The sequence below is a fragment of the Pongo pygmaeus genome, chromosome 18 (assembly GCF_028885625.2).
Source record: "Pongo pygmaeus isolate AG05252 chromosome 18, NHGRI_mPonPyg2-v2.0_pri, whole genome shotgun sequence".
Classification (NCBI taxonomy): domain Eukaryota; kingdom Metazoa; phylum Chordata; class Mammalia; order Primates; family Hominidae; genus Pongo; species Pongo pygmaeus.
Genome location: NC_072391.2, coordinates 82,729,981 through 82,754,923, shown reverse-complemented (window position 1 = coordinate 82,754,923; position 24,943 = coordinate 82,729,981). Strand labels below are relative to the sequence as shown.

Sequence of the window (24,943 nt, the reverse complement as noted above, 5' to 3'; positions counted from 1 at the left end):
TGTTGTTTCTGGTCTGGGTTTTGGAGGCATAATTTATATCAACTAATTTTTAAAAACTAATTTATCTCCAGAAGGAACCTGTCGATCACTGGCAGAAACGGGAATCCGGGCTCCCATCTGAGTCCTGCTGGCTATGCTGACTCTGAGCGCAGACCCCTCTCCTGGTTCCTAGGGGACCCGCAGAGGAGAAAGGGAGAGAGGCAGGTATGTGGGACCCACTGGCCCCTGGCCATGCCTTGCTCACCGCCCCAGTCGGAGGATTGTTAAGATGGAAAAACCTCACTGCGGTTCTACGAAGGGGCATATTCCTGCATGGCGTAACCGGTCCGGGAGCCACATAAAGTCACCAACTGTGGGACGTTCCCCCACCGTGAATCTGAGGGTCTTCTGGGGTAACCCCAGCTCTGCCTCAGTTTCCTCATCTGGAAAACAGGGACGCACCTCTCGGGGAGGGTCGCTGAGGAGGTTTCCTCCAACGCTTAGGTCTGAAAGTCCCCCACTGTCCCAGCTGAGAGGACGGCAGCAGAGTTGTACCTGTGACGGGCAGGGCCCAGAGGCCTGCTGGCAGGGGACAGGAGGACGGTACACTGAGGACTGCAAGCTCCCCAACATTCTTCAATTATTCAAACAATAATCACACCCTTATTTAAAGCCTAGCCTTGCATTCGCGGCATCCCGGCGGCAAGCACGGAGCCTGCTGCTAGGTTTACACGGGGATGGGCTCCCTCTCTCAAAGTCAATTAATTAAGCAAACGCTTTTGCCAGCATGTTCTCAGGTGTGCGGCCAGGAGGCCCGTCCGTCTCAGCCTGCCACCTCGGGGACACTTGATCCCACAGGGCCTGCCAAGTGGGCGGGGACAGTGGCTGGGGGCCTGGGCATCGCCTGGTGGAAGAGAAGAGACCAGAAACAACTGTTCCCAGGCTTCACGGACACTTGCTGTGTGCCGGGCTGGGCCACGGCCACTGGACAGGTTCTCACAGCTCTCTTGGCCAGCCCCTTAGCACCCCAGTGTACAGGTGGGGAAACTGAGGCACAGAGTGGGTGAGGGACTTGCCCAAGGTTGAAGGTCACAGAGAAGGGGACTCAACTCCACGTGCTCCCCTCTGCCCCGTTTCTGTTCTCGCTCTCCCGCGACCCACCCAGGCAGGGAACAGTGGGAACGACAGCCGAGGCTTCCTCCTCTGAAAGCTCGGGACAGAGAGCCTCGCTTTTTCAGGTTTCAGAATGTTTGCATGTATTAATACGCAGTGAGATGTCTTGGGGATGGGACCCAAGTCTAAACAGGAAATTCATTTATGCTTCATATACACCTGATCCACATAGCCAGAGGTAACTTACACAATACTTTGAATAATTTGTAGATGAAATAAAGTTCATGCGAAGTCCTTATGTGTGGAATTTTCTAGATGTAGCGTCGCACTGCTATGTGGAGAGTTTGTCGTTTTTTTTGGTTTTTTTTTTGTTTGTTTGTTTTGAGACGGAGTCTCACTCTGTCGTCCTGGCTGGAGTACAGTGGCACAATCTTGGCTCACTGCAACCTCTGCCTCCTGGGTTCAAGCGATTCTCCTGCCTCAGCCTCCTAAGGAGCTGAGATTACAGGCGCCCTCCACCATGCCTGGCTAATCTTTGTATTTTTAGTAGGGACAGGGTTTCACCATGTTGGTCAGGCTGGTCTCGAACTCCTGACCTCAGGTGATCCGCCCTTCTTGGCCTCCCAAAGTGCTGGGATTACAGGGGTGAGCCACTGTGCTCGCCTGAGCTTTGTATTTTGGAGTACCTTGGATGTTGGATTTTCGGACGGGGGTGCCTAATCTGTACACACAAGCAAAACACACACTTCAAAACAGAGGCTGGCACTGAAGACAGATGTCCCATCCACGTCACTCACGTCAGTTCTCATATTAAGCCCCCAAGTAAGGACTATTGTTACCGGGATTTTATGGGGGGGGAACTGAGTCACGTGGAAGCTGAGGGACTCGCTGCAGTTCGCGGGTCGCTCGAGTTGTCAGAGATGGGCTGGGGGTTTGAATCCAGACCGCCTGACCTGGTCCCTGCTCTGGAGCCAAGTAGAGCCTTTCTAATCCCCTTGCAGGGCAGCTCAAAGCACCCACGCCCTCCTCCAGGAAGCACACAAGTGCGATCTGTCACCTGGCAGGACTGGGCACACATCCGAGCACCCCCAGCACCAGTGAATCCCAGCATGTTCTGGAGGGTCCCAGAGCTGGACCCTCACCCACCGTCTCCCATCGCCCGCGGCTCTTCTCCAGCCGACAGCACTGGACATCACCTGGAGGCATTGAGCATCGTGCCAAGACCTCCCTCCTACAGCCGCCTGGGTCCCGAACAAACATGACAAGGTGGATCGTCCACAACAGCAGCTCCCTTCATGGGTGGGGACATGAAATCCAAAGGCCGAATGACTGAGGCCAGATGGCCCACCTGCAAGGGGCATAGTCTCGGCAAGGGCATGGGCCACCCTGCCCCCAGGGCCTTGAGGAGCAGGCTGGTATGGTCCGTTGGCGGCTGAGAATGTGGATGCCGCCTGGAGGGCTGCCCTGCACCCCAGCTCTGCCACCTCTGTGCTGTGTGACCTTTTAGGCACATCACAAATAACATCTCTGGGCCCCAAAACATGGTCTCACAGGACTATCTTCTCACCTTTTCCACGCTTCTCACCACATCTCCCAAAGTGCCAGGCATTGGGCAGAGTCCTCCTAAATGCATTTGCTCTGGCGGCAGAATTAGCAACACCCAAGGTCAAAATGAGCTGCTGGGCCCTGTGTCCACCTGCTCGTCTCAGCTCCTGGAAAGTGACCACATCAAGCACTTCCAGAAAACGGACATCAATTGCCCAAACCTTGGCACATACACAGGACAGAAGATTCCAGCCAAACAAAAGCATCTCAATCAACTCCCCACCTGGAAGGAAGAGGAGCCATCCACGAAGAACTAACTTCAATTCCTTGGCAAGTTTCCTCTTACATGGATTGCCCTTCTCTCCCTATCACCTCCTTCTAGAAAACTCCTATACACCCCTCAAAACCCTTCCTAAGCATCAAGCTCCTCTGTCCCCAGAGTTAACCACTGACTCTTCCCCTCTGAGCCTGGTACAAGCTCTCCCATGACAAAAACCACTGACTGTGCTATGCACTTTACATGGTTTATCTCAGGAAATTTTTCAAAAAAGGAGGTGTATTTTATCTCCATTTTACAGAGAAAGAAACTGAGGCACAGAGTGGCTACACCATGTGCTGAGGCTGGGTGTAAACCTGGGAAGTCTGGTTCTGACCTCAGGTGCTTGGGGATGGACTGGGTGGGGAGAGAAGCGAGGCGTGGCTGTCCCAGGAAGAGCAGGTGTCGGGGCTGGCTGGGGAAAAACGCCGAAACCGAGGCGGGAGGCCGAGCGGCCCAGAGAGGGAGCAAGGGCAGATTAAAAAATAAAACTGAAATCAGAGCAAAGGCAGCACACGCTGTCCCAGGAGGGGGTGGGAGACCTGCGGTTCTGCACACGCTGCTCCCTGGGGGTCCCGCTGGTGCTTGCTCAGCGTGGAGCCCAGCTGCTCCGGAGTATTATTTCAGGAGTGCAGGGAGGCAAGCAGAGGTCTCTGGGCCTCAGGTCGAAACTTCAGGGAGGGGGTATTGGGATGTCAGGCAGAAAAATCAGATGGTGGGGATGGGGGCCCTGGACCCCAGTGCTGGCCACCCAGTCTGGACCCACACCTTCCCAGGGGCCTTGGCCACCCCTGCTGCCCACCACACCGGCTGGGAAGGCGACACCTAGGGTAGGTTGTCCCCGCTCTGTCTCCCAGAAGGGCAATCGGACACCAAGCAGAGGAACAGGTCCGATGAGCCATGTGATTTGCTCTGGGTGGCGGGGGAAAGCGGGGGACCCACTGGGCCTCCCAGGACAAAGAACGGGTGTCCCTTCAGCAGCTGCAGTCACAGGAGTATCGAGGCCCAAGAGGGCTCTGAAACAGGGTGGAGTGGAGGTGGCGGCAGAGCTCACCAGGGACCCTGGAGCAGGCAGAGGGAGGTGGAGGCTCATATTGGCCCCACGCATGCCCCCTGCCGCAAGGCCAGGAAGCAAGCAAGATGCAGAAGACGTCGCCCAGGAAAACTCCCAGTCCCGCCTCACCCAGTGGGGCCATGGAATTTCCCTCCATCCCCATCCAAACATCTGCCTCTCATGCAAGTGGTACAATGTCAGGGTCACGCTGTAGATTCTGGAGCCAAACTGCCTGAGTCCTACTCCTGGCTGGGACCCTTGAGGCCGATGACCCTGGCTCCTTACTTCACCTCTCTATGCCTCAGTTTCACCATCTATTAAATGGGAATAGGACGTTCAGGATGTTGTGAGAGTTTAGTGATTTTAACCAAGTGCTGGGGACCAGCCAGGAACATGGGCAATGGCAGAGAAACATTATCCGTCATGCATCGTGGCCGCTGTGTGGCCTCAAGCACCCTGGGGCCTTTCTGAGCTTTGGGTCCTCAGATCTGAATCTGAACACCAGGCATGGAGAGCTTTGGGGAGAAAACAAACCTGAATGCTGCAGAACTATAACCATTGGGCCCGGGCCTCAGTTTCCCCACTCTGTACTAGGAATGATGACAGCCCCACTGCAGAGCTGCTTGGGCTTCTGTGAAGGGTTCAGGCCAGCACCTGGCACACAGTGACACTTGGAAAATGTTCACACGGCAATGGGACGTCCCCAGCCAGCCCCTCGCTGCGCTCAGTGTCCCAGCACCAACAGGAGGTTTTCTGCACGGAGAAGGGATGGTGAGCTAAAAACCTCGACACTCAGTGAATTGAAAACATAACACCCACACACAAACTCATGCAAGCCGGGAGCGGCGGCTCACGCCTGTAATCCCAGCACTTTGGGAGGCAAAGGCAGGCAGATCACCTGAAGTCAGGAGTTTGAGACTAGCCTGGTCAACGTGCAGAAACCCCATCTCTGCTAAAAATACAAAAATTGGCCAGCATGGTGGCTCACGTCTGTAACCCCAGCACTTTGGGAAGCTGAGATGGACAGATCACCTGAGGTCAGGAGTTTGAGACCAGCCTGGCCAACATGATGAAACCCCATCTCTACTAAAAATACAAAAACTAAGGCCGGGCACAGTGGCTCACGCCTGTAATCCTAGCACTTTGGGAGGCCGAGGTGGGTGGATCACGGGGTCAGGAGATCAAGACCATCCTGGCTAACATGGTGAAACCCCCGTCTCTACTGAAAAAAAAACCAAAAAATTAGCCGGGCATGGTGGCAGGCGCCTATAAGTCCCAGCTACTTGGGAGGCTGAGGCAGGAGAATGGTGTGAACACGGGAGGCAGAGCTTGCAGTGAGCCGAGATTGCGCCACTGCACTCCAGCCTGGATGACAGAGTGAGACTCCATCTTCAAGAAAGAAAGAAAGAAAGAAAGAATAAATGAGCCAGCCATGGTGGCACACGGCTGTAATCCCAATTACTTGGGAGGCTGAGGCAGGATAATCACTTGAACTTGGGAGGCAGAGGTTGCAGTGAGCTGAGATGGCGCCACTGCACTCCAGCCTGGGCGACAGAGCCAGACTCCACCTGAAAAAAAGGAAAAAAAAAAAAAAAAAGAAAAAAATGAGAAAACAAAACAAAACAAAACAAAAAAACTTCATGCAAGAACGTTCATGCCAGCATCATTCTTGATACCCAAATGGTGGAACTGGCCCACATGGCCACCAACTGAAGAATGGACACACTGGTCTGTCCATGCCAGGCCATGGAATTTTTCATTTTTTTGAGACAGTTTCACTCTGTCACCCAGGCTACAGTGCAATGGCACGATCTCAGCTCACTGCAACCTCTGCCTCCCAGATTCAGGCGATTCTCCTGCTTTAGCCTCCCGAGTAGCTGGGATTACAGGTGCCTGCCACCATACCTGGCTAATTTTTGTATTTTTAGGAGAGACGGGGTTTCACCATGTTGGCCAGGCTGGTCTTGAACTCCTGGTCTCAAGTGATCCGCCCACCTCGGCCTCCCAAGGTGCTGAGATGACAGGCATGAGCCACTGCGCCCGGCCCCATGCCATGGAATCTTCCTCAGCCATAGGAAGGCAGGAAGTACTGCCACACGCTGCCGCATGGAAGAACCGTGAAGATGCGATGCTTGGTGGAAGAAGCTGGACACAAAAGGCCACACAGTGTGGGAGGTCCATTTCTCTGAAATGACCAGAACAGGGAAATCCACAGACAGAAAGCAGATGAGTGGATGTCCGAGGCCAGGGTGCAGAAATGAGGAGCGCAGAGTGACCGCTAATGGGGAGGGGGATTCTTTCTGGGGTGACAGGAACGTTCTGAAATGAGGTCGTGATGACTCGACACCATGGGCCTGTACACTTGAAAAGGGTGAACTGCATATTATGAGAACTTCATCTCAATAAAGCTGTTTGAAAAAACAAAACCCTAGGCTGGGCGTGGTGGTTCACACCTGTAATCTCAACACTTTGGGAGGCCGAGGCGGGCGGATCACAAGGTCAGGAGCTCAAGACCAGCCTGGCCAGCATAGTGAAACCCCGTCTCTACTAAAAATACAAAAAATTAGCCGGGCATGGTGGCGGGTGCCTCTAATCCCAATTACTCAGGAGGCTGAGGCAGGAGAATCACTTGAACCCAGCAGGTGGAGGTTGCAGTGAGCCGAGATCGTGCCACTGCACTCCAGCCTGGGCGACAGAGCGAGACTCCATCTCAAAACAAAAAAACAAAAAAACAAAAAAACAAACCCCTATGACCTTCTTCTGCACCTGGAAAGTGACCACTGAGAGCCCAGTAGGCCGGAGGGGCTTGCAGCATTCATAATAAGGAGGTGAGGGGTGCCAAGCAGACCCAGGTGGCTGTGGGCATGTTTGCCTGGGGCTGGGGGGCACCCTCCTAGGTGGGCAGCACACAGAGGAACGGTTCCTAGGGTTTTAGTTTTGGCCAAAGAGTCAGGATGTACATTTAAAAAAACGCATATTCAGAGTCTTCACTGAGCAGCTACTGTATACATGTTTTGGGCACCCGGGACAGGCTGTTGAGCCAAAGCCCACCCAGTGCCCCCCGGGTCAGCTCCAACTCAGCAAGAAGTTGCACAGGAATCAAGAACCACGTATACATCCCAGCACTTTGGAAGGCCAAGGCAGGCAGATCACCTGACCAGCCTGGCCAACATGGCAAAACCCTGTTTCTACTAAAAATACAAAAATTAGCCAGGCATGGTGGTGCATACCTGTAATCCCAGCTACTAGGGAGGCTGAGGCAGGTTCAATCACTTGAACCTGGGAAGTGGAGGTTGCAGTTAGCCGAGATCGCACCATTGTACTCCAGTTGGTCAACAAAGCAAGACCCCAGGTCAAAAAAAAAACAACAACAAAAAAAAACCACATACGATGCCAGGCATGGTAGCTCACACCTGTAGCCTCAACACTTTGGAAGGCCAAGGTAAGAGGATCACTTGAGCCCAGGAGTTCAAGGCCAGCTGGGGCAACACAGTGAAACCCTGTCTCTGCTAAAAAAAAAAAAAAAAAAAAATTGTCAGGCGTGGTGGTGCACGCCTGTAGTCTCAGCTACTGGGGAGGCTGTGGTGGGAAGATCGACTGAGCTGTGATTGTGCCACTAAACTCCAGCCTGGATGACAGAGTGACTCTGTCTCAAAAATAAATAAATAAATAAATGAAAGAATTACATAAACACACTGGGTCAGCCAGGAACAGCATTCCAGACAGTAGGAACAGCATGTGCAAAGGCCACAAGGTGGATGGAATATAATGAACCTAAAATGGCTGGTGACCCAGGGAAGAGAAGGCATGGGCAGCAACCGCCATGAAGCCATGATACACAGAGTTTAAAGCAGAACGTGAGTTCCAGGATTGCTGGCTGCCTGCCTTATTTGGGATTGTCATATGCCATGTGTATGGGGGGATTAGAAGACCCCCAGAAACCTCACCATCACTGAATGTCATCCCAGCCTCGGCAGGTGCCTGCAAGTTGCCACAGGAACTCCCACCCGATTCCACTGAGCACCATCCCAGGTCTCCGGGACCCCATCGTGTTCTTAGAAGCCCGCAGGCCTCAACAAAAGGTGAGGCACGGTGGCTCAGGCCTGTAATCCTAGCACTCTGGGAGGCCCAGGCAGGAGGATCACTTGAGCTCAGCAGTTCGAGGCCAGCCGAGGCAACATGGCGAAATCCCATCTCTACAAAAAATTTTAAAAATTAGCTGGGCATGGTGGCATGCAACTGTAGTCCCGGCTCCTGTGGAGGCTGAGGTGGGAGAATCATCTTAGCCTGGGAGGCAGCAGTTGCAGTGAGCCAAGATCGTGTCACTGCACTCCAACTCGGGTGACAGAGAGAGATGTCTCAGTAATAATAACAATAATAAAGAAGTGGCCGCTGCGATGGCCCACACCTGTAATGCTAGCGTTTAGGGAGGCTGAGGTGGAACAATCACTTGAGCCTAGGAGTTTGAGACCAACCTGGGCATCAGAGTGAAATCCGGTCTCTAGTATTTAAAAAAAAAAAACAATTAGAAGAAAAACAATTAGAAGAAACATTCCCCCAAAGCTCCTGCCTCCTCTTTCTTCCCAGTACAAGCAAGATTCTCCAGTTCCCTCTGGAGAGGGCCCCTGGCCTGGGAAATTTCAGGCCTTGACCCCTGGAGAGAGGCCCTGTCGCTAGATTTACAAGGCCCAGAATTGCCCGGGCACTGCAGACAGAACTGAGGCATGCTACAAATAATCCAGCTTCTGAAGGCCGGAGCCAGCATTGTGATAAATCATCACTCCTTAGCACAATTACAGGCTCCAGGCAGCAGACCGTCTCCACCTCAGCATGGCCAGGCTAGAGGGACAGCCTGCCCTGGCCTGCTTCAGGACACCAGGTGCCTCTACAGGACAAACATGGTCCGCCGGCCCCCATCCCGCCCTAGCCTTTGGGCCATGGGCTGGTGATGTCCCACCCCACCTAGGTACAGGCAGCCCTGAGGGGCCCCCAGCACTGATAACAGATTCAGCAACGCACTTGTCGGTACTTGCACTGCTCTGCAAACCGTCCCTCCCCCTGCTGACCCTGGTTTTCAGGAGGTGGGGTGGGGTCTGGGCTGATGGTGGCAGAGAGAAGGAGAAGGAAAGGAGACGGAAAAGTTGGGGCCTTGTCTGAGAGGGGCAGGAGGAAGAGAAGGGGGCCGGCGGGGACCGCCCGTCAGAGCAGGGTCAATTAACCTATCGGGGAGTGTTATTACAAGGCACAATTTATCGTCCCTGGGCCACATCAGTGGTAGCACAGAGGACATGGGGTCGCCCCGACTGCATCGGGAGATAAACTGGAGACGTCTGGAGAACAGAGTGGAGGGGGAGATTACAGTGAAATTCAGACGCCAAGGTCCTGGCCGCGAATCTGTCAGTATCACGGGGTCTGTCCAATAAATTCGAGAAGATAAGGATTGAAGGATGAAGTATGAAAAGCAACATTCTTTTCAGAAACTGGCACAAGGGTTTCGTGGCATCTTTCTTCCCCAGGCTCCCCCTTCCAGGGGTCCTGGAGGCTCAGTTTCCAGGCAGAGGAGCTTGTTGGGGAGCAGAAGGTGGGAGGGGGGAGAGGGAGGAGGGGAAGGGGCACAGGGGAAGAGGAAACAAAAGGAAAGGAGGGGGAAGAGGAAAGAGAGAGGGAGGTGGTAAGAGCAAGGGGGACTGGGGGAGGAGAGAGGGTGATGGGGACACAGCCCAGGGAAGCACTTTCCCCAAGGCTGGGTCAGGCCATCAGCACAGGCACTCAGGTTTAATTGTGGGAAGTGCCGCAGAGAGGAAAATGAAATGTGACTCCCTGCCGGGGCTGGCATGGCCCCTCTGGCATCCCCGCTGCCCGAGGTCCCCCACCCGCCTCCCTCCGTGCACCTCCAGCTGTTCTCCTCTGGCTCCCAGGAACAGCAGCTGCCAACGTGGCAGGATGGGCAGGAGGGCAGACGGCAGGGCAGGCTGTTTGGGAGAAAGACAAGACAATCAGAAGCCCCTCGGAACACGGGCCGGCAGGGTGGAGGCTGCACTGAGATGCCAGCTCTCCCTGCATGGAGAGCCCAAACCTCTGCCCCCCTTCTCTGTCCCAGGTCCCTGGCCTGGCCTGGCCCAGCACCTCTCGTCTGGACTGGCCAGGAGCCAGCTCACTGCTGTCCCTGCTTCCACCTCAACCCTCACGTCTCATCCTCCATGTGGCAGCAGAGGACCCATCAGAAGATGGGTCAGCTCATGTTTCTCCTCTGCTGGGAGCCTCCCTATGTCACACCCTGCCTGCTCTTTTCCTGGAGCTGGTCATGCTAGTGCCTGGGAGAGTGCTACAGACAGAAGCTCCCCTGCAGCACTCTGCTCCCCACCAGACTTCTCAGAGAGGTCCCCGCTGTCCTTCTGTAGTGCTGAATGGTGATCCCCCCCCAAAAGACAGGACCATGATCTGCCCTTGGAACCTGTGCGTGTGACTTATTTGGAAAAAGGCTCTTTGCAGATGTGGTTAAGGGAGGGCTCTTGCAATGAGGTGGTCCTGGATTATCTGGGTAGGCCCTAAATCCCACGATGTGTGTCCTTATAAGAAGAGGAGACAAAGCGCAAAGGCAACATGAAGACAGAGCAGGGAGATGTGGCCACAAGCCAAGGACCGTGGCAGCCAGGAGGAGCCGGCAGAGGCAGGGAGGGTCTTCTCTCGGAGCCCTGGAGAGAGCCCGGCCCTGCCAGATTTCACACTTCCAGCCTCCTGAACTCGGAGAGAACAAACATCTGTGGTTCTAAGCCCCTCAGTTTGTGATGCTTTGATCTGGCAGCCCCAGGACTCCGACTACCCCAGGACTCCGACTACCCCCTCAAATCCTGCAGCCTGCCCACTCCCCCACCAGCTCCTGGCCCTGCCCCTGCACTAACTTGGTTTCCACAGCACTTTGCACCTTTCCACTCATTACTTTTATGGTTTATTGCCTGAAACAAGCTCCCCAGGCTGGGGACCTGTACCTTTTACTCAATGCTGTCTCAGTGCCCAGGACAGCAAATGGTGCAGTCAGTGACCAGCAAATAGGCCGTGGAACGAAGGACAGTTTCTGCGTGGCCCTCCCGCTTCCTGCTGATCTCCATTCAAATGTCCTCCCTCGACAGGCCTCCCCTGTGCCCTGCTCCTGGCACCTTGGTGCCAAGTGCACCTCCTGCGCCCCAACCCCAAAACTCCTCAGCCTCCCTCAACTGCGCCCACGTGGAGAGGAGCCCAGTGGGCTTGGGCCAAAAGCCCTCTGCAGACACACACAGAGCAAGCCTCAGTTGGAGGAGCCACGGCATGGCAGGGGCTGCAGGGAGCCCAGGAGAGGCTGCAGCCCCTGCCCCCTGCCGCCACTGCTCTGCAGCGCCCTGCTCCCTACCAGAGGTGCCAAAGTCATCTCGCTCACATCCATGTAATGGTGACAGCTTCCCGGATCTTGTCCTTTGCCTTTAGGCCGTTTAAAGTCATTTCCTGGTGGCCGAAGCAAACAGAGCCGCAGAGAGCAGCAGGGTTAGACTGAGCAAGGCCTGGGGCTCCAACGGGGGAGGCCAGACCGGGTCCTGAGCCGCTGCTGAACTTGGAGCTGTGCCGGGCTGGGCTATGCCTCCCATAATGCATGGCCACCCCGTAACATGGCCTTATTTGTAAACAGAGCCTTTGCAGATATAATTAGGTAAGATGAGGCCACACGGGAATAAGGCGGACCCTAAGGCCAATGAGCTGTCCTTCTGAGAAGAAAATTTGGACACAGAATAGCACAAAGACAGACACTGAGAGAGAAGGCCACGGGAGGAGGAGGCAGGGACCACGGCAATGTGGCCAGAAGCCAAGGAACGCCCGGAGCTACCAGAGGCTGGAAGAGGCAGGAAGGTTCCTCCCCCAGGGCCTCCAGAGGGAGCACAGCCCTGCGCACACCTTGAGTTTGGACTCCTGGTCTGTAGAGCATTCCTGTGGTTTTAGGCTACCCAGTTTATGGTCGTTTATCATGGCAGCGCCAGGAAACATACACATACCTTAAGCAAGGATTTCTCAACGGGGACATTTTGCATGGTCTGAGATCCCCCAGGAGACACCTGGCAATGTCTGGGCAGGTGTCTGGTTGTCACACTGGGACAACCAGTATTACTGGTATCTCATGGGCAGAGGACAAGGCCAACCTACAAAGCACAGGACAGCTCCCAGGACAAAGAAGTATCTGGCCCCAAACCTCAATGGTCTTACGGTGCCTTAAGGTGTAAACACTCATCAGATTTCTTCCACGAGGGGCCACCACAGGCTCCAGTCACAAGTGGGCACTTAACAAATGTGGGCTTAGCCAGGCACGACAGTGTGTGTCTGCAGTCGCAGCTGCTCGGGAGGCTGAGGCGGGAAGATCATTGGGGCCCCAGGAGTTCAAGGCTGCAGTGAGCTATGATCACACCACTGCACTCCACCCTGGGCAACAGAGCGAGATCATCAAAAAAAAGCAAATTAAGAAATAAATGGGCTGGGTGCAGTGGCTCACGTCTGTAATCCTTGCACTTTGGTAGGGTGGATTGCTTAAGCCCAAGAGTTCAAGACCAGTCTGGACAACATAGTGAGACCCTGTGTCTACAAAAAATGCAAAGAAATTATCTGGGCATGGTGGCGTGCCTGTAGTCCCAGCTACTCTGGGAGGCTGAGGTAGGAGGATCACCTGAGACAGGAAATGGAGGCTGCAGTGAGCTGTGGTCTCACCACTGCACTCCAGCCTGGGTGATGGAGTGAGACCTTGCCTCAACAAGTAATAAAGAAAGAAAATTAAATAAATGTGGGCTGAAAGGCCTATGAGCCTGACCTACGGTAACCATGCAAACAACATTTACGATCTTCACCTCAAACCGTCACTAAATGAGGTTGGAGCTACGAAATCCTCAAATGAAATAAGGTGGCCTTGGGACTGGCAGATCCCTACACTCAGCCACCCCTGGAGCTGGGGACCTGCCCCCACCAGAAATGCTGAGAGCCCAGCCTCTTCTTCAGGGCAGCAGGGACTGGGCGTCTCTGGGCAGGGGTCGGGCTGAGAGCACCCAGGGCGGATGGGGAGGACTGAGCCGTGCACCTCTGATGTGGCTGGGCTCAAGGACATGCCACGGAGGCGTCCATGGAGGGAATGCCTGGCGGCTCCTGCTCTGGGGTGGCAGCAGGAGCCCCCAGCGCCCTCCTCCCCACCAGCACCAAGCTTCAGTGGGCCGCGTGTCTGCCAGATGGCAACGCGCTATGTGTCAGGAGATAATCACTATTAAAAATTCACTGGGTTTTATTTTATCTTTGTATTTTTTTTTCAGGTTCTGTTTGGGCTCTCTGCTTCCTCCTAAAGAAGCTACCAAACTGCCACGGTTACACTGTTTTAATCGCCACTCATTAAAAGAAACACTGACTGGGTCACAGCGTTTCTTCACCCCAGCAGCTGTGGGGGTAAGGGAAGTGGGCAGGGGGCGGGGGCTGGCTCTCCTGGGCAGCCCGATGGCTGCAAGCCCACCTGCTCACCCCTGTGGAGGAGACCTACAAGGTACAGCCCTTCCCGGGGCACCCATACAACCCTCCCAGACCGCAGGCTCCCTTGAGGTGCAGAGCAATTGCATTGGGAAGGAATCTGGCCCCATCGGGTGCAGGTTACCAGGGAGATGAGTTTAGCACCCCAACAAGGGGCACCCAAGAAGCCACACATGGAGCATCCCAGGTGCAGTGGCTGGGCACGAAGGGGACCCCAAGGGACCATGTCACTTGGGAAAGAGACACGGATCCCAGCTCTGCGTCCGGGGCCTCGGGCAAGTCCTGATTTCTCCAGGCCTGAGCCCCAGCTCTGCCCAGTGGTGTGCTGAGCTTAGTCTGGCTGCGGCTGGATCACCGAAGGGCGCCGAGCCCCACAGAGGCACTCCAAGTCAGTGGGAAGACCCCCGCCGGCTGGCCCCAGGTGCCCTCTCACATCAACCGAGGATTCAGGCACCTCCTTGTTCCAGCAAGTTCTGGGTGCCGTGGGCACAGCATGAACAGCCCAGCTGGCTCGAGCTGCCGACTTTCTAGAGGGGTGGGAGGTGATAAAAAGCAGAACATGGATGGGGGCTCCCGCACCCTGGAGCCTTGCCCTCACCCTCAGAGTGAGCACATCCCAGGGAGGGGCCTCTGGGCAGAGGAGGGGGTGGCACTGAGATGCCTGAGGGCCTGGGGTGAGTGGGAGCAGCCCCCCATTTCCACGGTTGCCACTGCGGGGAACCACAGCGAAGATGGGGTACTGGGGCACCCCGTGCCTGGTCGGGGACTCTGATGGGCCAAGGGCCCTGGCTACCCCTCCCACCTTGCACCCCACTCTTTATGTCCCTAACCCTCTGCGGTTAGGGGACCCGCTTCAGCAGCTGCTGGGGAAAAGGCTGGATTTTTGCAAGGTGCATTTCAGACTGGAAAATGACCCTCCAGTCAGCCCGGCTGATTTCTCCCACCTGAACTGGGGACCAGAGAGGGAAAGTGACTTCCCAGCCTCAGGGAGCGGCAGGACCCAGGTCCCCGAAGCTATGCCCCACAGTACTGGGGACCTCAGAGTCCATAAGGAATGTTAGACAGAATTTTTACCATCGCCCATTTTTAAAATATGTAAGGTGGGGAAAAGGTGATGCCCGTGTCCTAGTATTACCTTAACAAATGGCCACAAACTGGATGACTAAAAACAAAGAAATGCCCTCCCTCACATTTGTGAGGAGGCCTCACAAATGGCCTCCCAGAGGCCAGATGTCCAACCCCGCTCCCACAAGAAGCTCTTCAGGAGGGTCCTTCCTGCCCTTTCCAGCATCTGGTGGGCGCCAGTGCATCCTGGCTTGTGGCCACACCACTCCCATCTCTGCCTCCATCTTCACATGGTCACCTCTGTCTGTGTTTTCTCCTCTTCTGTCTCTCATAAGGGCTCCTGTCACTGAATTTCAGGCCCACTTTTCTTTTTTAGATGGAGTTTTGCTCTTGTGCAGACTGCAGTGCAATGCCACGATCTCGACTCACTGCAACCTCCACCTCCCAGGTTCAAGTGATTCTCCTGCCTCAGCTTCCTGAGTAGCTGGGATTACAGGCCCCTGTCACCACGCCCAGCTAACTTTTTGTATTTTTAGCAGAGATGGGATTTCACCACATTGGCCAGGCTGGTCTTGAACTCCTGACCTCAGGTGATCCACCTGCCTCGGCCTCCCAAAGTGCTGGGATTACAGGTGTGAGCCACCATGCCCAGCCTCGGGCCCACTTTAATACAGGATGATTTTAGCTCAAGAGGCTTAACTAATTACACCTGCAAAGAAACTATTTCCAAATAAGGTCACATTCTGAGGTTCCTGGTGGACGTGAATTTTGGGGGTGGCCCTATTTAACCCAGTGTAGATGGTTGATGCCACCAGCACACTAAGATTAGCTATTCTTCTTCCAGCTCATACTCTTAGACATCAGTAGACGGGGAAAGGCAGCCACTCTTGCCAACAACTGTTCTGCGTGGCTCCAGGCAGGGAGGGAAGAGACATGGCCCTCCTGTTCTCAAAGCTCTCCAAGATGACGTCTCTGGGTGGCACAGGCACAGAAGGGCCCTACAACGGCTGGGTGCGGTGTCTCACACCTGTAATCCCAGCACTTTGGGAGGCCGACGGGGGGTGGTGGATCACATGAGGTCAGGAGTTCAAGACCAGCCTGGCCAACATGGTGAAAACCCTATCTCTACTAAGAATACAAAAACTAGCTGGGCATGGTGGCACACATCTGTAATGTCAGCTACTCAGGAGGCTGAGGCAGGATAATCACTTGAACCCAGGAGGTGGGGGTTGCACTGAGTTAAGATCGCGTCACCGCACTCCAGCCTGGGTGACAGAGTGAGACCCCATCTCAAAAAAAAAAAAAAAGGAAAGAAGGGCTCTACAAGAAGCTGGTCCAGCCCTTCAAGGAGTTAGGGAGGCTGAGGCTCTGAGAGCTTCGTACCTTGCCCAGGGTTCTGGAATATTCCCTGTTCCTCTAGGGCTTTCTCACCTTCTTGTGGTTCAAGGAACCCCAAGTACAGAAACACCTGAGACCCCAAGGGTGGGAATCCATCTCCCATCGGGACCTCTGTCAAGGCTTTCGAGGTGGGCTGTGGCTCTTGGGAGGAGGCCAGGGGGTCACTCCAGGGACACAGTGAGGGATGGGCAGAGAAGGAGCCTCACTGGCACGAGAGAAGGCGAGTCTGCAGCCCCTGACCCCTCCCACGCCCCATTCTCTTCTGTCCCTCTGTGTAGCTTTCGATGCAGACGATGTCTCAGGTCCCAGCTCAGACATGTGCTAACATTCACTAAGTACTCCCTATGTTGTAAGCACGCTTTACACCAATCAGCCGTCAACTCCAACACCCCTAGCAGGTATGTGGCAGTCCTGAAAAACGTCCACAAATTCTTTGACACTCTTCCCATCTGGAGGGGGTATCTCCGTACCTTCCCCTTGAATCTGGGCAGCCTTTGGTGGCTGCCTCCATAGAAGTGATGCTGCGTGATCCCTGTGGCTGGGTCAGGAAAGGCCACGCAGCTTCTACTGGCCTCTCTTGGGACACTGGCTCTGGGAGCCAAGTAAGATATCCAGCTAAAGCCACCAGGTTGAGAGATGGGGGGATGAGACCAGCCCAGCATTCTCACCCCACCCATTTGAGTCTTCCCAGCCCAAACACCAGGCACAAGTACAGAATCCGCAAGATGCTCCCCAACCCAGCCCCCGTCTAATACAACAACATGAGACCCCAGGCGAGAGCTGCTAGCTGCACTCCCAGATTCACCAGCAAACAAAATTTGTGTTCTTGTTTTATGCCAATGTCTTGGGGTAGTTTGTTACATAGCAATAGCTGACTGGAACAAGACAGGTGCCACCATATTTATTTCCCCTTTTAGAGATGAGGAAACTGAGGCACAGAGAGGCCAAGTGTCTTGCACACAGCCCGTAAGAGGCAGCAGCAGGATGCGAACCCAGGCTGGCTGGCTCCGGACCCTCGCTCCTTAAGGTTCAGCCGGGCAAGGGTGAAGACGCGGGTGCCCACACCATCCAGCAGGGGTCTGCATGCTTGCCCGGCTGCTGCAGGCCAGGGCCCAGGCCATCTACCGCTCACCCTGTCCCACCTCCTACCTGGCCTCTTCCTTTTCATTTATTTTTAAGATGGAGTCGCCCAGGCTGGAGTGCAGTGGCGCTATCTTAGCTCACTACAACCTGAGCCTCTGGGGTTCAGATGATTCTCTTGCCTCACCCTATCAAGTAGCTGGGATTATAGGGGCCTGCCACCACGCCTGGCTAATTTTTGTATTTTCAGTAGAGATGAGGCTTTGCCATGTTGGCCAGGCTGGTCTCGAACTCCTGACCTCAAGTGATCTGCCTGCCTTGGCCTCCCAAAGTGCTGGGATTACAGGTATGAGCCACTGCGCTCAGCCATCTTCCTCTCTTCCTTTCTCTCTCTCGCTTTCTCAGGCATTCTCTCTCTCTCTCTCTCTATATATATATATATATTTTTTTTTTAATTTGCAAACCTGGAAACACTGCACGCTTTCCTTACTGGAAGACAAAAGCACAAATGATACCACCGTCATTGCCACCCGCAGTGAGTCTTCAAGAATGCCAAAGGCACGGCCACCTGGCCCTATCTATAAGGCACCCAAATGCCATCCTCACCTCCCAGGGCTGCTAACTCCTCAGGACCGACGAGCTCAGCTGCCAGTGTGGACCAGCACGGCCCCTCTGAGGCCATGGAATCTCAGGGGCAGAGCCTGGCCTGGGCCCACGGGTGCTGGCAGCCATGACAGGGATCCGCAGGGTTCACACAGCCCCTGACTGCTCCCCAGGGGGTCCTGGGGCCACTCCTGCTCAGGGAGTAATCACATCACCACACCTGCATGGCAGCTGCTCCATAGCCCTTAATTTCAAAGCACAATGAGAGCACTCCTGGCTACCAGAGCCTGGGCCCTGGCAGAGCAGGTCAGCTGGCAGGCAGCCGGGTTACCATGACCTGGCTTTGGGGATGATCCACCCCGTGTCCTTTCAACACTGACCACATGTTCCACCCAAAGTGCCCGTGTTCTCACATTCCCACAGCCGGCTGCTGTCACTGAGATGTGAACCTGCCCTCTGGGCCCCAAAGGAAAAGCTAAGCTCTTAGGCTGGGACCACACCCCTGCCAGTGAGCTCATCCACCCAAGGGACTTGGAAACAATTTTAAGGCATCCCAAAGTACAGACCGACTTCAGATGTGACTCCACTAATCATTAGAACAAAGTGCTCACTGAATAGCTGGGAAGTGGAGCCACTCATTGGTCTGGCAAGAAAAATGGTTACTCTCTAGTCATATGACAAACATTTATTGGGCACCTACTACATACTCAGTAGCTTGGAAGATTCTGAGATCAGAGTGTAAAGGATCTTCCCTTGAGGAATGTCTGTCTGATAGGGAGAGAAAATAGGTACAAATGTATGAATTCCACTGAGAAAAACAACACCACAGACCATGAGGAGGCAGGAGAGATGACTTATGGCTAGGTGGAGTCTGGAAGGCTTCTTGGAGGAGGTGGCATTTAAGCTAGGCCTTGAAGTATGGGGAGACGGTAGGGAGAGGCAGGAAGGGACTTCCAGGTGGAAGAAAAAATAGCAGCTGACATTTATGACACTGACAGTATGTAGTCATTAACTGGACTGATGCACTTACCCCTAGCAGGGCAGTCCTGCTATCCCTATGGAACGAATGGGAGAATGTGGCACAGAGAGGTGAGGTCACTTGCCCCAAGTCACACAGCAGTAATGAAGGAGAACCCGGATGGGAGCCCAGGCCTGGCACTCTTCATGGTTCTATTATATGCTTCCCTTACAGCCCAGGCACCAAGCAGAGATGGGAAGCGCCAGGGCATGGCACAGAAGCATCATGAGATTCGGTTGGCAGGAGAGCTGCGGAGGCAGGAGCTCCAGGTGGGCAGGGGGGCAGCCCACAGAGGAGCCCAGGATTCCCACCCAACTGCTGCATGCGGCCGGGAACCAGGGGCCGTCCCAGACTCCTGGATATCGGAGTGACCGGATCTTTCTGGAGCTGAAGGAAGAGATGCCAGTGGCCACAGATGGCTGGCTGGGGGCATGACCCTGAGTGGGACTGCCCAGGCTCCCACCAGCCTTTCCCCTCTGCACCTCACTAGCTGTGAGACCCTGAAAAACGAGCACGCTGTTTCCTCACCTGCAAAAACAAGAGGGCACGAAGCCAGTGCCCTCCCCCTGATGCTGCCATGAGGACTTAGGCGTGACCACAGGTAAAAGACATAGGGAGGGCCCATTCTGTCTGTAAGGGGCCCCTACCAGCCCCTGCGGGCAGTCAACCAGCACTTAACACAGGCCTCTCCAGCCGGCATCCTTCTCCCAGCCTCACTAGCTGGGCTTTGGAAACAAAGTGAGGACCCTTCCAGCTCCACGCAGGTAGCCTCTGCACCTGGACAGGGGAGTCGGTGTGGCAGAGGGGGAGCAGCACAGAATCCAACCACCACACCCTGCAGGCCAGGTACACCCTCCGCCTGGGAGATGGTGGCACATTCCCCAGGCTTCGTGAGTACCCTGTGCAACCCGCATGACCATCACCCCTGGGGGGAAACAGAGACTCCCAGACACCGCATGACCAGGCCAAGGTCACACAGCTGGCGAGGCCGTCTGGGGGCTGCCGAGGCCCTCCTCCACCAGCCGGGCACCCGGAGGAAGGGCGATCAGAGGAAGGCAGGCAGAGGGGAGCCGTGATCAAACACCCAAATAAGAAGAGAGTTTTGCAGGTTCACTTAGCTTCAAGGAAAAAAGCCTCCCCTTTTCTCTAAGCGGCTGCCCCCCACCCTGGCCCCCCAGGAGAGCGCTGGAAACCGCCTAAGCCGACATCTGATGGACAGGGATTTGTTTTAAGCTCTTTCTACCCACTGGACTATAATCATCAACCGTTCGCGACCTCTCCACAAATGACTCTTTCTCCCCCTGAGTTTTCAAAAGGCAAAAAGCTTTAAAAGCTGCAGTTCAAACAGGCAGAGAGGTGCACACAGAGAGAGGAGGGGTGGGCGGGCAGGCGAGGCAGCCAGGAGGGGCCAGGCATGGGGGATGGCGCCGTCCCCCCGCTGCTGGCCTGGCTCACCTGGAATAAAATGCCCGCAGGTAAGGGGCCTGAAGGTCAGGATGGGAAGGAGCAGTCCTGAGGCCGGCGTCCCCGCCCATTCTCTGTCACTGGAGCCACCCCAAAGGGACCTCGGTAGCCTGAGTTGCTGTTCATCGAAGGCTTCTCTCCATCCCTCACTCTGGCCGCCCCTCAGCCCGAGGACCTCAGTGGCCCACCGCCAGCTTCACACCCTCACCTTGTGGCACTGCCCCAGGCCTCAGAGTCCCACTCACCCTCTCTCTGATGGGACTCATGGCGCTACCCACCCTCAGCGGTCTCTGTGACTCTTACCCTCTCGCTGCCTAGCTGTGCCAGTGATACGAGGCCTTGATGCCAGGAGTTCTCCTCCCCAGAGAGCTGATGGGGCCAGGGAGGTGATAGGGCAGTTTGGGGAGGGGTAGGTTGAGAGTTCCAGCCCCACAACCCACCCCAGGTCCCACCTGTGCAAGCAAGAGGGCACGAAGTCCACACACGCAGCCCCATTTCCCACCTCCCGGGTCACTGCAGGCACGAGGGGCCCTGCCAGGGTTGGACCCACCTCCAGGAGCCGCATGGCCAGGCTAAAGCAGAGCCCTGCGGTGCAGCAAGCCCGGTGCCCGCCGGTCACTTCCCTACGCGGGGTCTGAGGGCAGCCTCCCCCGGCTGCCTAGAGGCAGCCCAGGCGCAGCCAGACCGCGGGGGTCAAGGGTTTTCTACTTGAGGAAACCAACCCAGGGCTTCTCTTCTGAGTTGACAGCATGAGGAGGCGGCGCTGGGGAGCACGTGCGTGGCCTGAAGGTGATGGGGCTGGAGGGCGAGGCGAGGTGAGTGAGGGGGCCAGGTCCCAGCCCCGGGTGGGTGGCGCGCCCCAGAAAGTTCCATCCCGGACCCCCCACCCTCCCGTCCACGGGGCGGTGAGCTGGGCACTTACTGAGGTTCTGGAGCAGAGACGACCAGGTCTTCATGCCCAGCATCCTGCGCCGCCCCCCGGGCCGCGGGACCCGGGGCCTCTAGGAGGGGCTGTCCAGCATGGCCCGCGGCGGAGGCGAGCAGTAGGGGCGTCACGGGGCGTCACAGGGCGGCAGAAGACGGGCCCGGAGGGGGCGGGGGAGACGGGGATGGAGCCCCGGGATTCTGCGGGGCGGCACGGAGCAGCCGGGGCGTCCCTGCGAGGTGCGCCCTGCCCGCGGCGCGGAGCCCGGGGAGGGGCCGGGGCGCCTGGGGGCCCGCAGCCGCTCACGCCGCCCCCCGGCCCCGCGCCCCCGGCTTCACGCACCGCCAGCCGTGGCGGCGCGGCTGCCTCGCAGCCACCACCTCGTCCCCCGCCCGACCGGCGCCGCCTCCCGCCTCTCGCCTCCCGCCCGCGCCGCGGCGCCCCCGCCGCCCTCCCCCGCTCGCGCTCCCCGGGCAGCCCCCGCTCCCCTGCACTTGATAACGCGCTTGTCAAGACTGCTGAGTTGTCCTGACCTCTCCCCTGCCGCTGCTAATTAAGGCTCCGCCGTGACAGTTCAAGTGCCGAGCATCAAGTTTGCAGAACCAAAGCCTCTAATTGGGGCCGCTTTTCATTTCTCCATCCCCGGGGCTGGGGCTCCCCAGACCTGGGCACTGGCGCATTTTTCTTTTGTATTTTTCATCAGAGAGGAGGGGGAGAAGGAAGACAGGCACCAGGAGAGGAGGGCAGGCAACCAACCAAAAAGCTGAGGGTAGGGAGGGTGGAGGGCCCCCTCCCGCCCAGCAAAAGCCAGGTGGCGGCCACAGGACACCTCCCTACCGGACGACCTGACATCGCTTCTAACCCAGGGGTCTCTGAGCTCCCTGACCTAGGGCTTTAAGGAGCTGAGCCCATCCCCCAGGAGGCGACTGCAGGGGGACCTCCTGACACCCTGTGCTCTGGCAAGGAGGGGCAGACCCGAGACTGGGTGCTGGGGACAGAGGGTGTGTGTAGCTCTGGTGCCCACAGCCCTGCAGAGCACAGCCTCCCTGCCCCTGTGGGGAGGTGTGCTCAGCCTCGCGCCCCACTCCCCGGAGGCCTGCTGGCCTCTCCTTTCCAGATAAGTGCTGTGAGCACCGAGGCTCTAAGTGACTCTTCAAGCTGCCTTTCTCCTCCACCGCCTACTAAATCAAGCTGCGCTGAGAGCCAGGGGCTGGGAGGAGAGCAGGAAGGAGGGGCAGGGCTGCCTGCCTCTCAGGAGCTGGGGAGGGATGAGGGCTGGGAGAAGGTCCGAGGGGAGGGGAGGGGAGGAGGGGGCCCAGCCCCCGGGATGGAATAGGGGAGCTGCAGGAGGTCTAGTGAGGCTGGCTGGCGAGGCCTCTCGGCTCTGAATCCTGGAGCTTCACGCAGCAGGGGGATTATGGCTATCCCAGCCCACCGACTGCAGCCTGAGAATGCCAGGTGATCCTAATTAAAGGGGTGGGGGCTTTCGTTTGATTCTTATGAATTAAAGGGGTGGGGGCGATTCTTATGACAAGTCAAGTTTGAGAAACAACCATGTACACCAGGGGGTCTCGAACCCCTCGCAACAGATTAGAACCACCTGGGTGCTTTTAAACCACACACCACCCCCCCTTGCCTGGGCCTGCCCCCAGACCAATGACATCACACCTCTGGGCATGGACCCAGCCATTGGTAGTTTCTAAAGCTCCCTGGGGCTGCCAATGCGCAGCCAACGTAGAGATCCTTTGTTCCAAACCAGTGGCTCTCAAAGGGGGAGTGGGGGTTGTCCCCCAGGGCATAGTTAGCAACCAGTGTCTGCAGACATTTTTGACACAACCGGGGGTCACAGTGCTGCTGGCACCTGGTGGGTAGAGGCCAGGGATGCTTCTCAACACCCTGCAGCGGACAGAACAGCCTCCAAACCAATGAATCAGCCAACCCCAAATGTCAACAGTCCCAAGGTTGAGAAACCCAGGGTGAGCCAATCCCCCACCAGGCAAAGGCCCTTCAGGAACTGTCCTCCACTGCGCCCAGCTCAGGGCTTGCTCGAAGCAGGTGCTCCCTAAGGATGTGGGGAGAGAGGGTCCTTGGGTCTCCCTTCCCACCCCAGAGCTCACTCCTTCCCACCCGGCTGGCTGCCGTCAGCCTGTGACTGTTACAATTGCTTCCTGTGTTGAGCTGAAATCTCTTAACTTCTACCCCACTGGGCCAAGCCCTTTCCCATCTGTCATCAGACTTCACGTCCTTATTTGCAGCCCACTCTCACGGTCCCCTGGGTCTGAACTGCTCCAGCAGACTCTCCCCACCCCCGCCCTGGCTTCCTCAGCTCCTTCTCCATTGCTGTCCCTGGTTATGGGACGTTCCTTGGCCTGTAAACAACCTCCTTAAAGCGCAAGACCACAGGACCGTGTCTGCGCATGGGTGCTCCGCCCTGGCCTCCCACACCCCCCGTCTCTTCAAGTCTTGGGAGTGACATTAGCTCGGGCAATGAGAGGTCACTGCCGGCTCCTGCCCAGCTTGGAGCAGCCAAGGCCTCATTCACCCGAACCCCTAACAAGTGAAGTCCCCCACTTTCTGCGTGTCAGTTTACTTTTGAAACGAAGTGCTGGGCTTTACATGAAGTACCTTGCATTTTACCAAGTGCTTTCTTCCCATTGTCTAGCAGATTAGCAAGATAATGCGGTTTCCAAGGCCAAATCGTCTAGCGTCCCTCTCTAGAGGGTAAGACCTGGCAGTCACCCCTGCTGGACGGGACATTTTGGGAAGTTTAAGAAAATACCAGGCTGGGCCCCACCCCTGAGCAGCTGTATCAGAATCTCTGGAGAAGGGGTCCAGGTATCAGTGTGTCTCAAAGCCCCCCGTGTGGTTCCAAGGTGCAGCTACGGCTGAGAAGGCTGCTGGAAGGATCAGGGACTCAAGGCCTTCTCCAGGCTAGCCCGTTTGACCTTGAACACACTTGGTGTTTCAGGCTGGAGTGTCTGTAGGGGAGTGTTTATCTGGTCAAGGGATGTGGGCCAGGAGCTTGCATCCCCCAGGACATCGTGTCCTTGCTTGTCGGAGGCCAGGCGCTGGGTGAAGGTATGTGCACTGTGGGGCCCTGGGGGCTCACGCACCCCAGCAGGAGGACAGGATCCCAGGGAACAGGGTCTGCTTTCTGGCAGAAACTCTTTGAGAAGCTCCTGAGAGGAGCCAGGAGCCTGGACTGAGATCCAACCAGGCCATCCACTCACTGCGTGAGCTGGGGGAATCGTTCAGCTTCCCTGGGCGTCAGCAACCCCCTCTGTGAAGGAGGGGTGAATGCCTGTTCAGCCTTGCACAAAACAAGTGTTCAAGACCAAAGAGACAAAGCTTCTGGGAAGGAGAAACAAGTCTTAACAGTGACTTGCCCGAGGCCACATAATTTTCAGGGCTTCAATGTACTCATCTGCAGGGTGGGCAGACTGGGTTCAATGACTCCGTGGAGTCCTCTACCTCTATCCAGCCCTTGGCATGAATTAACAGATCCCAGCCACTCCACACTAAGCACATAGGCAAAAGGGACCAGGCAGAGCGTGGAAATGGATGCCCTGGTCTCTCCGGAGTGAAAGGGCAGCTGAGTGGTTTGTGCTCTAAGCCCCTAACAGCCAATGGGATGGTGATGGGAGCCAACAGGAGCCCAGGGAACAGGGCTGCCAAGTATAGTTGTCCAGACTGTTCACTGCACAAGAGCTCCTGGAGGAAATGGCAAGTGGGAGCTGAAACCCAGCAGTCACTCTACTCTTCAACAAGCAGCTGGGCACAGGATGGGTCTGCCCGAAGCAAGGGGTACCTTCTAATTTGCACAGAGGAGCCATATGGGCGGGTGGTGGCTCTGTGGAGGGG

The 24,943-nt window shown here is 56.2% G+C and overlaps 1 protein-coding gene across 3 annotated transcripts in view; it reads right to left on the bottom strand.

Annotated features, from left to right (window-relative positions):
- Positions 1-24,943, bottom strand: part of GSE1 (Gse1 coiled-coil protein) — a 501,636-nt gene that overhangs the window by 191,891 nt on the left and 284,802 nt on the right. Inside the window, exon 1 of one of the 3 annotated variants that reach the window (XM_054452604.2) lies at positions 21,080-21,203. The exons of the other annotated variants lie outside the window; for them this stretch is intronic. Within the exon in view, the coding sequence (XP_054308579.1) occupies positions 21,080-21,122 (43 nt within the window). The 5' untranslated portion in view covers positions 21,123-21,203. Of the gene's footprint in view, positions 1-21,079; positions 21,204-24,943 lie in introns of those variants that run through there. 3 annotated transcript variants of the gene reach the window in all.